The sequence below is a fragment of the Pan troglodytes genome, chromosome 10 (assembly GCF_028858775.2).
Source record: "Pan troglodytes isolate AG18354 chromosome 10, NHGRI_mPanTro3-v2.0_pri, whole genome shotgun sequence".
In the NCBI taxonomy this organism is placed as follows: Eukaryota; Metazoa; Chordata; class Mammalia; order Primates; family Hominidae; genus Pan; species Pan troglodytes.
Window position 1 is genome coordinate 107,974,269 of NC_072408.2, and position 14,877 is coordinate 107,989,145.

At 37.6% G+C, this 14,877-nt stretch overlaps 1 protein-coding gene across 2 annotated transcripts in view; it reads right to left on the reverse strand.

Moving 5' to 3' along the window:
* Positions 1–3,752: 3,752 nt before the first annotated feature.
* The window catches only part of SLC5A8 (solute carrier family 5 member 8), a 61,301-nt gene continuing 50,176 nt past the window's right edge, over positions 3,753–14,877 (reverse strand). The window contains exons 12-16 of one of the 2 annotated variants that reach the window (XR_008538332.2): positions 14,423–14,628; positions 9,899–10,002; positions 8,583–8,706; positions 6,208–6,287; positions 4,940–5,361 (exon numbers count right to left, since the gene is read on the reverse strand). Coding sequence is in view for 1 of the 2 variants with exons in the window: in XM_522508.8 (XP_522508.2) it covers positions 5,239–5,361; positions 6,208–6,287; positions 9,899–10,002; positions 14,423–14,628 (513 nt within the window). In the remaining variant the exon portion in view is untranslated. Of the gene's footprint in view, positions 5,362–6,207; positions 6,288–8,582; positions 8,707–9,898; positions 10,003–14,422; positions 14,629–14,877 lie in introns of both variants that reach the window. The other variant, XM_522508.8, reaches the window with a different exon arrangement.

Below are 14,877 nucleotides of genomic sequence, written 5' to 3' on the forward strand. Positions count from 1 at the left end.
GGGTCCTGTCTGTTAGAAGGAAAACTAACAAACAGAAAGGACATCCACACCAAAAATCCATCTGTACATCACCATCATCAAAGACCAAAAGTAGATAAAACCACAAAGATGGGGAAAAAACAGAACAGAAAAACTGGAAACTCTAAAATGCAGAGCGCCTCTCCTCCTCCAAAGGAACGCAGTTCCTCACCAGCAACGGAACAAAGCTGGATGGAGAATGACTTTGATGAGCTGAGAGAAGGCTTCAGACGATCAAATTACTCTGAGCTACGGGAGGACATTCAAACCAAAGGCAAAGAAGTTGAAAACTTTGAAAAAAATTTAGAAGAATGTATAACTAGAATAACCAAAACAGAGAAGTGCTTAAAGGAGCTGATGGAGCTGAAAACCAAGGCTCGAGAACTACGTGAAGAATGCAGAAGCCTCAGGAGCCGCTGCGATCAACTGGAAGAAAGGGTATCAGCGATGGAAGATGAAATGAATGAAATGAAGCGAGAAGGGAAGTTTAGAGAAAAAAGAATAAAAAGAAATGAGCAAAGCCTCCAAGAAATATGGGACTATGTGAAAAGACCAAATCTGCGTCTGATTGGTGTACCTGAAAGTGATGGGGAGAATGGAACCAAGTTGGAAAACACTCTGCAGGATATTATCCAGGAGAACTTCCCCAATCTAGCAAGGCAGGCCAACGTTCAGATTCAGGAAATACAGAGAACGCCACAAAGATACTCCTCGAGAAGAGCAACTCCAAGACACATAATTGTCAGATTCACCAAAGTTGAAATGAAGGAAAAAATGTTAAGGGCAGCCAGAGAGAAAGGTCGGGTTACCCTCAAAGGGAAGCCCATCAGACTAACAGCAGATCTCTCGGCAGAAACCCTATAAGCCAGAAGAGAGTGGGGGCAATATTCAACATTCTTAAAGAAAAGAATTTTCAACCCAGAATTTCATATCCAGCCAAACTAAGCTTCATAAGTGAAGGAGAAATAAAATACTTTACAGACAAGCAAATGCTGAGAGATTTTGTCACCACCAGGCCTGCCCTAAAAGAGCTCCTGAAGGAAGCGCTAAACATGGAAAGGAACAACCGGTACCAGCCGCTGCAAAATCATGCCAACATGTAAAGACCATCGAGACTAGGAAGAAACTGCATCAACTAACGAGCAAAATCACCAGCTAACATCATAATGACAGGATCAAATTCACACATAACAATATTAACTTTAAATGTAAATGGATTAAATGCTCCAATTAAAAGACACAGGCTGGCAATTTGGATAAAGAGTCAAGACCCATCAGTGTGCTGTATTCAGGAAACCCATCTCACGTGCAGAGACACACATAGGCTCAAAATAAAAGGATGAAGGAAGATCTACCAAGCAAATGGAAAACAAAAAAAGGCAGGAGTTGCAATCCTAGTCTCTGATAAAACAGACTTTAAACCAACAAAGATCAAAAGAGACAAAGAAGGCCATTACATAATGGTAAAGGGATCAATTCAACAAGAAGAGCTAACTATCCTAAATATATATGCACCCAATACAGAAGCACCCAGATTCATAAAGCAAGTCCTGAGTGACCTACAAAGAGACTTAGACTCCCACACATTAATAATGGGAGACTATAACACCCCACTGTCAACATTAGACAGATCAACGAGACAGAAAGTCAACAAGGATACCCAGGAATTGAACTCAGCTCTGCACCAAGCGGACCTAATAGACATCTACAGAACTCTCCACCCCAAATCAACAGAATATACATTTTTTTCAGCATCACACCACACCTATTCCAAAATTGACCACATACTTGGAAGTAAAGCTCTCCTCAGCAAACGTAAAAGAACAGAGATTATAACAAACTATCTCTCAGACCACAGTGCAATCAAACTAGAACTCAGGATTAAGAATCTCACTCAAAACCGCTCAACTACATGGAAACTGAACAACCTGCTCCTGAATGACTACTGGATACATAACGAAATGAAGGCAGAAATAAAGATGTTCTTTGAAACCAACGAGAACAAAGACACAACATACCAGAATCTCTGGGACGCATTCAAAGCAGTGTATAGAGGGAAATTTACAGCACTAAATGCCCACAAGAGAAAACAGGAAAGATCCAAAATTGACACCCTAACATCACAATTAAAAGAACTAGAAAAGCAAGAGCAAACACATTCAAAAGCTAGCAGAAGGCAAGAAATAACTAAAATCAGAGCAGAACTGAAGGAAATAGAGACACAAAAAACCCTTCAAAAAATTAATGAATCCAGGAGCTGGTTTTTTGAAAGGATCAACAAAATTGATAGACCACTAGCAAGACTAATAAAGAAAAAAAGAGAGAAGAATCAAATAGACACAATAAAAAATGATAAAGGGGATATCACCACCGATCCCACAGAAATACAAACTACCATCAGAGAATAATACAAACACCTCTATGCAAATAAACTAGAAAAACTAGAAGAAATGGATAAATTCCTCGACACATACACTCTCCCAAGACTAAACCAGGAAGAAGTTGAATCTCTGAATAGACCAATAACAGGAGCTGAAATTGTGGCAATAATCAATAGTTTACCAACCAAAAAGAGTCCAGGACCAGATGGATTCACAGCCGAATTCTACCAGAGGTACAAGGAGGAACTGGTACCATTCCTTCTGAAACTATTCCAATCAATAGAAAAAGAGGGAATCCTCCCTAACTCATTTTATGAGGCCAGCATCATTCTGATACCAAAGCCGGGCAGAGACACAACCAAAAGAGAGAATTTTAGACCAATATCCTTGATGAACACTGATGCAAAAATCCTCAATAAAATACTGGCAAACCGAATCCAGCAGCACATCAAAAAGCTTATCCACCATGATCAAGTGGGCTTCATACCTGGGATGCAAGGCTGGTTCAATATACGCAAATCAATCAATGTAATCCAGCATATAAACAGAGCCAAAGACAAAAACCACATGATTATCTCAATAGATGCAGAAAAAGCCTTTGACAAAATTCAACAACCCTTCATGCTAAAAACTCTCAATAAATTAGTTATTGATGGGACGTATTTCAAAATAATAAGAGCTATCTATGACAAACCCACAGCCAATATCATACTGAATGGGCAAAAACTGGAAGCATTCCCTTTGAAAACTGGCACAAGACAGGGATGCCCTCTCTCACCACTCCTATTCAACATAGTGTTGGAAGTTCTGGCCAGGGCAATTAGGCAGGAGAAGGAAATAAAGGGTATTCAATTAGGAAAAGAGGAAGTCAAATTGTCCCTGTTTGCAGACGACATGACTGTATATCTAGAAAACCCCATTGTCTCAGCCCAAAATCTCCTTAAGCTGATAAGCAACTTCAGCAAAGTCTCAGGATACAAAATCAATGTACCAAAATCACAAGCATTCTTATACACCAACAACAGACAAACAGAGAGCCAAATCATGAGTGAACTCCCATTCACAATTGCTTCAAAGAGAATAAAATACCTAGGAATCCAACTTACAAGGGATGTGAAGGACCTCTTCAAGGAGAACTACAAACCACTGCTCAAGGAAATAAAAGAGGATACAAACAAATGGAAGAACATTCCATGCTCATGGGTAGGAAGAATCAATATCGTGAAAATGGCCATACTGCCCAAGGTAATTTACAGATTCAATGCCATCCCCATCAAGCTACCAATGACTTTCTTCACAGAATTGGAAAAAACTACTTTAAAGTTCATATGGAACCAAAAAAGAGCCCGCATCGCCAAGTCAATTTTTTTTTTTTTAATTTCTTAACATTGTCAGTTAGCAACCTCTAAATGTACAGGGCATGATTACCTAAATAACACGTATCAGAAAATAAGCATAAAATTATTTAATCATAAAAACATTTGTATGTATCTAAATATTTCTCTTATGTTGCTAAAACTTTGAGTTTAAAAAAGAACTTTTAAACAGTATCTAATGTGGGAACTGTACAAAAAATAAGTTATTGATGAACTCCTATAACCAAACTCTTAGCTAGGAACATAGCAAAATAAACAGCTAAGCAACTTTGAGACTGCTACTTAAAAATTTTAAAACATGGAACAAAGCATTTTTTGAGTCCAGACATTTTAAAAAAAGTAGTGTTTGCTTATATAATTTAGCTCTTTAACTGGATAAATATACCGAAATTTCAAAATTTCTAGGCATATGTATCTTTAATTGATTGCAAATTAGTTGACATTCAAAAGTTCAACTTAATAGCATTAAGTGTAGTCATCTCACTCCATGGAGCTTAACCATTTTGAAGAATATAATATTCTTGGATCATCAAGTCCATAAATACCTACATCAAGTATATGTTAGTACCAAGCTAATGGGAGTTCATAATTTATAGTCTGGGACTTGATAAGCCAGGATTTGGGGTGGCATGATTCACATGAGTGTCTTGAGACATATCCAAGCCCAGGGCAATAAACAGAAAATTATGAAGACAAGCTCAGTTAGAGTGCACAACAAAACCCAAGTTGATAGGTCAGAAACTGGGCATGCAGATAAAAATTACAGTCTAAGAAAGGCAGTATCAGCAGCCAAAGTCCAGAAACTCTACAAAACAAGCCAAAAGGCACAAGAATTAATGAACAGTACCAAGAAGACTTTGATCATTGGGCCCATGGTCTTTCCCAGCCAGAATACTTATTGATTACCACCTTCCTGATTCAGAATCAGTTTGCAGGTTAGTATATGCCCTGGGCTGATAGGGGGATAAAAAGCAAAGATCGAGACAACACAGACCTGTTACCTCATTGCTCCCCAAGAATGGTGTATGTGGTAGGAGGGAAAAAAGCTCTTTTCAAGATGGATTGTGATGTTGGCAAACTTCCAAACTTATATGCTAGCACCAAGGCATGGAAAATATTTTCAATAATACCCAAATTTAAGAATATACCTTTGACAATCAAATACATGTGCATATGTGTGTATTAGCCTTTCAGCATCTATGTAGTTACAATTTTCACAATTATAGCTTCATCGAAATAAAGGAAAGAGAGGGAAATGTCAATGCCAGAATTCTAAACTCCAGAGTAACATCAATTAATGATGTAGTAAATGAAGATAGTCCAGACTTTGTTTTAACAAAAACTTATCCCCCAAACACTCATGATACAACACACACACACACACAAAGAAAACCTGATCCAATTATCTTAGAAAACATATAAAATTGAAACATCATTTAAGGGTATCTAGTATCAGAGCAGCTTCACAAACGAGTCCCATTGCTCTTGCCACTCTGATCTGAGTTCAATTCAATGTGGTTGAAAGCAGGATTATCAGTTCCACCATCTTCCACTGGATGCGATTTATAGCTCAAAACATGCTTCTTCTAAAAGAAAATGTTAACATGGTTATTGGGGGGAAAAAAGAAGCTCTTCATTCATGTAATTCTAAATAATTGTTTCTACTATTTTTATTTCTCTGCATCAGCTTTCTAATCTACTGAGGGAGAGAAATATATAACAGGTATACTTCCTCAGAGGATACTGAGATATTCAACAGACACAGGTTATCAGAAGATAGATACAAAATAGCCCATCAGATAATAGATATACAACAGATTTATAATATCAGAGGACAGACAGATATATAGAGAGATATAACAGATATAGGTTATCAGAGGATAGACAGATATAGAGAGATATACAACAGATACAGGTTATCAGAGGATAGACAGATATAGAGAGAGATACAATAGATATAGATTATCAGAGGATAGACAGATATAGAGAGATATACAACAGGTATAGCTCATCAGAGAATAGAGGGATATACAACAGATATAGGTTATCAGAGGATAGAGAGAGATAGATATACAACAGGTGTAGCTCATCAGAGAATAGAGGGATATACAACAGATATAGGTTATCAGAGGATAGAGAGATATACAGCAGATAAAGATCATCAAAGGAAAGAGGATATGCAACAGATATAGCTCATCAGAGGATAGACAGATAAGCAATAGGTATAGCGTATCAGAGGATATGGAGCTATAAAACAGATATAGATCATCATAGGATAGAGAGCTATCCAACATATATAGATCATCAGATTATATAGGGTCTATACCTTCCTTGTCCATTACTTTTCAAGAAAGAGGTTGAGAACTAATTAGTGTTCTATCCAGGTAATAAAGCCCAGTTTCCTAACTCAAGGTAAATGAAAGCCAACTCACTTTCTTAAAAATATCAAAATTGGATAAAAAGTCCTCTTTGGTTAGTATATATCTGGGGTCTAAGTTCTGTTTTCTTCCTCCTGGAAAAAAAAAATGTACATGACTTACGTTGTTAAAAAGGACACCAGTAACTACACAGAGACATTCCATTATACAGGCATTTAACTTGTTCACGTTCAACTCCATACATTCAAAAAACACAAAGAGAAAGGGAAACTTAAAAGCACTGATCACTTAGCCCACAATTCCCCTTTCCTTAGTTAGCCCCAGGTCTTGAAAGCCTCTCACTATAATAAATATGAGTCTTTATATATATATATATACATATTCTTTATATATATATATATATGTATCATATATATGTGTGTGAGATAGAGCTTAAACGCAAGCCAACTGCTTCATCTGGTACTCAACTAGAGAAACAGTCATCTGGCCCAATGCTGGTAGGAAAACTGGTTTAAAAGCACCGTCCATGCCATCAGTAAAATATCAAACCATCTGCCCCTGCTTCAGACAGTGGAGCTGCTTTTCCCCACTTTGTTGGCTACAAATATACATGTCTATGAAGAAATGCAGGAAATTCGGAACTGCTGAATAAATTATTTAAATGAAAATTAGTATGCTGACTGACGTTTGATCCAAATCCTCTTCCCTAAGGTTTTCTTTACAAAAAAAAAAAAAAAAAATTCTATTTTGCTTTGGTATTTTTTGTGGATCAAAGAGGATGCTTTTAAAAATTGTGTATCTCAAAGAGTGGTCCTCAAACTACCCTTCCCCAAATCATTCAAGGAATGTACTTAAAATGCAGATTCCCAGACTCTAGCCTGGACTGACCAAATTAGGACCTCTGCAGGTAGGACCCCTGAAGCCTGATTTTTATAAAATTTCCAAGAGGATCCTTATGCCCTCTAAAGTTTAAGAACCACTACTTTAGTACAGATACTAGACTTTTAATTATGGGAACTTCTGCTGTTCTGGAGATAGAATCAATTTTAAATGAATTCGTTCAATGTTATTGAGTACCTACTGTGAGCTGGAGATGCTGCTAGGTGCTAGAGAAACAGAGAAACAAAACAATCTCTATGCCCACAGTTTGTGATCTACTTAGAAAACTATTTGCCCCCATTTTCCTGATGAAAACATAGCCTTCTGCATAGTAAAAATCAGGGGAGTGCTGAAACGCCAACCAAGTCTGTAAGGCCTGAACTCTTATGGGAGTTTTAGTATACTATGATAGGTTTTAAAATCTGTTTCCCAGGGAGCATCAAAATTGTGTGTGCTTCTCATAGTTTTCAAGGTACTCACTGCTTCTGTGAAGTAGGAATAAGTTATTTGTGAAGTTAATGAAGTTGAAGTGTTTTCTATTACTGGATCCCAGTCACTGAGGTAGAGTATTACTTCTTGAAACAAAAGATATAGCTGTATATGGTTTTTCAGAATCAAAGCATTTAAAAGAAAAAAAGGAGTACTCAAAGGAGCTACTCTGATACTCCACTTTCTTTTAAAAAATGAGCTAAATAAGGACCAAAGGGCAAATAGTACAGGGAGACTGGTTAGGTGTATTCCAGACCTGAACAACTGAATAACTGCTGGGAAAAGATGAAAATCTGTCTTAAGACTGGGCATGGTGGCTCACGCCTGTAATCCCTACAGTTTGGGAGACCAAGGTGGGCAGATCACCTGAGGTCAGGAGTTCGAGACCAGCCTGGCCAATATGGTGAAACCCCATCTCTATTAAAAATACAAAAATTAGCCGGGCGTGGTGGTGCGTGCCTGTAGTCCCAGCTACTCGGGAAGCTGAGGCAGAAGAATCCCTTGAACGCAGGAGGCAGAGGTTGCAGTGAGCTGAGATCGCACCACTGTACTCCAGCCTGGGCAAAAGAGCGAGATTCCATCTCAACAACAACAACAACAACAACAAAAATCTGTCTGAAAACATATCAAACTGGACCAAAAAAATTAATAAACCTACTGTACTGGGAATTTTATTTTTGAGAAAGAGCACAGTCCTTTTGGAAAAGAAAGAATATTTTCCAACAACTGAGAAATAATGAATAGCAACAAATTTTATAATTATAAATACAAGTGTCACAGAAGTTTGAGAGACGGTGCTATCTCAGTGCCAAAAAAACAGAAAATGATAGCAGGATTCTGTAAAGTGGCACAGTGCTGGCAGCTTTGTAGCATGGAGCAAACAAAGACATCAGACATCCTTGAACATGACTAGTTGTAACACATGTTGAAGGAGACAGTTGCACCCTTCCCCTGGTGTGGCTGCTATGGATGCATACATGTGAGGGGATGTAGGGAGTCAGGGAGCCCAGCATGTTTCACCAACTCCACACTACCCCGGCCCCAGCACTGTGATCTCTCACCTGGGTTACTGCAATAGCCTCTTCCCTGCCCTCGTTCCCCTACAGACTATTCTCAAAATTGGATCAGAGCACTCCTTTGAGAATTATTGGAAAAGTAAGTGAAAAAATATCTCACATAGTAGACCTAAAAGACACGGAGAGGAAAAATAAGAGAGAAAAAAACGAGAAAATTAGAGGAACTGTCCATGATTCTGATTCAAATGTTTGACTAATAGGAGTTCTCAGAGAGAGAACACAGAAAATTATTAAAAATAGAAATAAAAAGGAAGAAAAGAAAACAAAAAAGAAAATGTCCAGAACTGAAGGACATGGATCTTCAGATTGAATGGGCCCTACTGAAGGCCTAGGCCAAGGCAGTCATTGTGAAAATGGGACACACGCAAAGTGTCAGCTGGTAGCAGAGCACTGTCACAACAGCAACATAGCAAGCTAGAAAAAAATTCAGACATCCTCTCAGAAAAAAGAAAAGTTCTTTTCAACCCTAGGAATTTCTACTCAAACAATCAATCAAGCATAAGATAGATTAAATAATTTTTTTTCAGACACACAAAGTTTCCAAAACCTCTTCTTTTGTCTACTCATTCTTGAGAATATGCTATAGGATGTGTTTCATTCAATTAAGCGAGTAAATGAGAATGAGAAGTAATGAATATAGGCAGTAGAAAACCCAACACAGGAACAGGGGCTAAGAGAATTCATAGAATGAGGACAAAATGGAGTCCCAGGATAACCATTCTATAGCAATCCCAGAGAGCAATTTATATACTATGTGTATCAATTTGATTTTTTAAAAATGAACACACTTTTTAAAAAAATGATAAACATCTGAAAAAAAAGCCTCCACACTATGTTTAGATATAACCTGTGTATGCTTCTTTACAGTTCACAAAGAATGAACACTGGACCATGTAAAGATCACAGCATATTGGGTTATTGTAAAAATATGTGTAAAATCTCTAACATCATAGCAGTTATGAAGTTCTTTTCAAGCATCTTATTTTTGTCTTACAGCAACTTGTGAGATGGGCAGGTCGATTATTATTGTCCTCATTTTATACATAAGAAAGCTGAGGCTCAGTGTAGCTATGTGACTTGCCCAAGTTCATGCAGCCCCTAAAGGGCAGAACCAAGATTCAAATAGAAATGAGTCTTCTGCTTTCAAGTCTAGGCCTTCAGATTTCCCATGAGTAAAACAGAAGAAATAATTAAACTAGTTGTCAATAGGATCATAGTAAAATAACACAAATAGCTATAAAACAGATACAGTAAAAACTGATATAGACGTAAATACAACAATACTAATTTTAGATAGTTACCTGTTGATAAACTGACAAGTATCCCCACTAATAATGTTACCAAAGTTCCAACAGTGCTGAAGTACAGATATGATAAAGAATACCAGTTATCCATCAGTGGAGTCCTAAGAGAGCAAAAACACAATGGTAAGATTTCATGTAATGCCACTAGCAACTACCAGTATATACCAGTGATTCTCATGGCAAGGTCAAAATATAACACTTAATAATGTTTTTAATGTCATAACCTGCTGTCCTAATTTTATCTTATCAGATCAGGAATCAAAAGCAAAACGTCACCTTGACTATATACTAAAATACTTGAAGGTCATGTTTATTCATTCAATTCTGCATGATGTCCCAGGCACTGCTCTTGTGATTGGACAGTCATCCATAAATAAGGTAGATAAACCATTTGACCCAGCAATCCCATTACTGGGTATATATCCAAAGGAAAATAAATTGTTCTACCAAAAAGACACGTGCACTTATATGTTCATCGCAGCACTATTCACAACAGCAAAGACATGCAATCAACCTAGGTGCCCATCAATGGTGGACTGGATAAAGAAAATGTGGTACATATACACCATGGAATACCATGCAGCCATGAAAAAAGAACAAAATCATGTCCTTTTCAGCAACATGGATGCAGCTGGAGGCCATTATCCAAGCAAATTAATGCAGGCACAGAAAACCAAATACCACATGTTCTCACTTATAAGTAGGAGCTAAACGTTGGGTACTTATGGACACAAAGAAGGGAACAATAGACACTGGGGACTACCAGAGGGTGAAGGGAGACAGGCAAGAGTTTACCCAAGTAACAAACCTGCACAGGTATCTAAAATAAAAGTTGAAATTATTTTTTAAAAATAAAGTAGATAAGATTCCTGCTCACGTAAAGTTTATACTCTAATGGAGAGATAAATACAATAAACAAATTAATAAATATAATAATTTCCACTAGTAGAAAGCGCTGTAAGGAAAGTAAAACAAGATGATGTGCTATTAACAGGGTGAAGAGGAAGGAACTACACTACGAGTGGTCAGAGAAAATCTTTGGGAATAAACGACATTTGAACTGAGATCTGAGAACAAAATGTTCTTGAGGAAAACATCTCAGAGACTAAACACCAGCTGACTGAGGCACAGTGAGCAAGACAGTGATTGCAAGATGAAAGATAGGCAGGGGGCTTTTTGTGGGACCGGGCATGAGTTGGAATTTTACTCTATAGGCAATGGCACTCATTGCAATGTTTTAAGTGAAAGAGTAACATGAACATTCTATGATCATTTCTACAATGATTGCTCTAGGATTCCACTTTCAGTTTTGATAGGTGCTTGATTTAGACCAATCATTCTGCTGAGAACAATATATAAAACCTGGGGCATGGGGAGGGAGGCAGGTTTTTGAAGCTATCAGAGAGATCAAGACAATGAGAACTTGGCTGGGGCGGTGGCTCACGCCTATAATCCCAGCACTTTGGGAGACCAAGCCAGGTGGATAACCTGAGGTCAGGAGTTCGAGATCAGCCTGGCCAACATGGTGAAACCCCATCTCTACTAAAAATACAAAAATTGGCCAGGTGTGGTGGCACATGCCTGTAATCCCAGCTACTTGGGAGGCTGAGGCACAAAAATCACTTGAACCCAGAGGTGGAGGTTGCATTGAGCTCGAGCCTTGGCAACAGAGCGAGACTCCGTCTCAAACAAAAACAAAAACAAAACAATGAGAACTTGAGGTGGCAAGAGCCCAGAAAGAAGGGGAACACATTGAGGTGAGCTAATGAAATTAAGAGAGTGTGATATTGAGCCAAAGACAGACAAAATAGAACAGAGTAGAGAATTGAGAAATAGACCCACAGAAAAATAGTTACTTGGTTAACATCGCTTTCATTGCCAGTGCATTCAATAGGGCAAAAGGGGAGTCTTTTCAATAAATGGTGTTTGGTTAACTGAGTATCCACATGGGGAAAAATAATCTTGATCACACCACCCACAGAAATCAATTCCAAAGTGGATTACGCTTCCCCAATGGAAATGGTTAACAATAAAGCTTTTAAATTAAAAATTAGTGGAATATCTTTATGATTGCAGGGTAGACAAGGATTTCTTAAACAAGACACATAAAGGACTAACCATATAGGAAAAAACTGAGAAACAGAAATAAATTAAAATTAAGAAATTTTGACTGACAAAAAAAGTATCATTAAAAGAGTAAAAAGGTAACCCATAGAATGGGAGAAAAACATTTTCAAAACATATCTCATATCTAGAATATGTCATGAACTCCTATGTAAGTAAGAAAAAGACAGAGAATCCATTTCAAATGGACTAAAGACTTCAATAACTAAGTCGCAAAAGTAAATATCCAAATGGCCAACAAACAAATGAAAATGTATTTGACTTCATTAATCTTAAGGGAAATACAAATTAAAACCACAGCAAGCTACCAATGTAACCATCAAATATTGTAAACTTAAAAAAATCAAAACTGAATCTAGGCAATTGAAACAATTTGTATCTAGGCAACCAAAGCGTCACACATTCAACCTTCAGCTGGGTGGCTCACAACCCTTGTGCTCCAGCCCTATGGAACTAGGATGATTTCCTAAGATGCCCTGATTCTTCAGTTCTTCATGCTTTTGCACCGGTCGTTTCTTCATTCTGTGACACATACTCCTCCTTCCTTGCGACACAGATTGTGTCCCTGTGCTCAATCCTGCTACCTGACTAACTCCAGCCCATGCAATTCTCCTCTAAGAAGGTTTCCTTGACTCCAGTCAGGCAGACTTCCTCCTTCTGGCTCCCATGATATCCTGTGAATATTACTTACCACAATGCATGTTTTAATTTATTTTCTTGTCCAATTTCCCTTCTGGTCATTTTCTGTGACAAGAATGACTTTCCAGATCTTCCCCTTCATCTAGCCAAACCTATGCATTCTTGAAGTAGTAGTATATCTCTGAAGTCTTCATGCTAACTTACACTCCAACTTTGTACTCACTCTTTTAACAAAAATGTATCAAGTATTTTTTATTTACTATGTCTTAGTTTTTATACTTAGCATGCTTACAGAGTTTATTGTTTTGCGTATATTTGCACATTCCCTCCTGCTAGATTAGAATTTTCTGGAAGGCAGGAAACAGTGGCTGGGAGAGGAAGATTTTCTTCCATGGATACTAAATAAATGGCCAGCACAGTGCTGGGTACATAGTCCATGCTCAAAAATTCTTGTTTATTAGCTGAAATATTTGATAAGTAAACTAACATATAAAACTATTATGGTACCAGGCATAGAATAAACTTCAGCTAATTTATTTGTTTCAGGAATCCAAATAACCATTTTGCCTTAGACTTTTAAGGGCAAATATTTACATAATTAGGAAAACGCTAAGCAAAATCATAAAACAAGAAGAACATCCTGTGTCTTCTCACTTAACCTTCAATTAATCTTTTCTCCCTTTCTGACTCTGATGACTCTCCCAGTCCCCTCCCATTAGTGCTTTCATGCCTGTCCAGACTGCTCTCCACATGTCCTTGCCCCTCTCTCCACAGCACCTCACCTAGTAAAACTTCCCTCAAATACGCCTCAGGCTCTGGAACTACCTTTCCACTCTACCATACACAGCTTACCTGCCTGGAACGCCCCTGGAAGTCCCACTGGCTAGCTTTCTCAGAGCTGAATTCTCTCCAGAACACAAATTGCTAATAATGGCTATATGTATGATCACGTTCCTTCTCTCAGGAGTGTGTCCATTTTAAGAGGGGTATGCCGTGTCTTGACCCCAAAGGTATGACTATATTGATGTCATTCCAGATAAGCTGGCACTGGGGCAATACTCTAGGGGCAATGGCATCATCTTTGCATTCCTTGAACGTATTCACAGGGTTTGTGCTTTAAAGCTGGACACTTATATATCCACTAAAGAAAGTCTTGACCTCACATTCACTGTACAATAAAGCATGCCTCTACCCACTATTTCAGTACGTTAAATCAGACAACTTCAGCATCTAGAGGCTCCAAAGTGTACTGCATAACTGAAATCTGTAGCATGAAGATCACAGCTGCAATGACTTCTAATGCTTTAAAGATTTGGAATCTTCAACTGAACAAATGGCAGTTATTTAACATGTTTAAATATTTGTAGCTTTTGGTCAGTAAAATCTATCTTTCAAAGACTATATAAGCAACATTTATTTTATAATTGTGCTTTCCATTTTAAAAGTTTTTCCAAGACAAAGACAATTCTTCATGCAGCTAAGAGCTGGTGTTTAGGAGAGTTTACACATAACAGAATTTTCTCATTAATATTTAAGTTTTCTTAGATCTGTAGACAAGGCAGAAATTTCTAGAGAAATTATGAAAATATGACATTTTTTGTTACTGCTGCAGAAAATACTATAGCTAACCACATGAGTTTTACTCGTTTCAGAATTAGGCAAAATCACAGTGTTGTAATCAAGACAAAAAGCAAGTCGGGTTCTCTACTTGTTGCGTAAATTTTTTAAAGTATAATGTAATAAAACTTAATTCAATACCTTTGAACATTGTATATTTGAAAAACACTAGTAGTAAATGGCATTTCTGTGGTTGTCATCAAATTTGTCTCATTGTAGGTGCTGTTACAGCCTTGGATATCAAGGTGCAATGGCAATGTTCTCTCAGGAAGTGGAGGATATATTTGAGCTCCAATTCCAACCCATAGAGAAACGGCAAATCCAGCCATCAGACCAACAAGCGCTCCCTGTAAAACAAGAATGCATTTAAAAGAAAAATAATACAATTTGCTTTGATGTCAAAATTAATATTAGAAAGCCAAGTTCAACATGGCACAAAATTATAAAACTCACAAGGGCAGAAACATTCAACGCTCTCTCCTCCCAAGATAGTGCTCAGCCCATAAAAATCTATTGAATAAATGAATGAAAGGTATTGAGGCAGGGAGAGAAAAAGGAGTGAGAAAGGCCACTTTTAAGGAAGGCAGATAATCTGC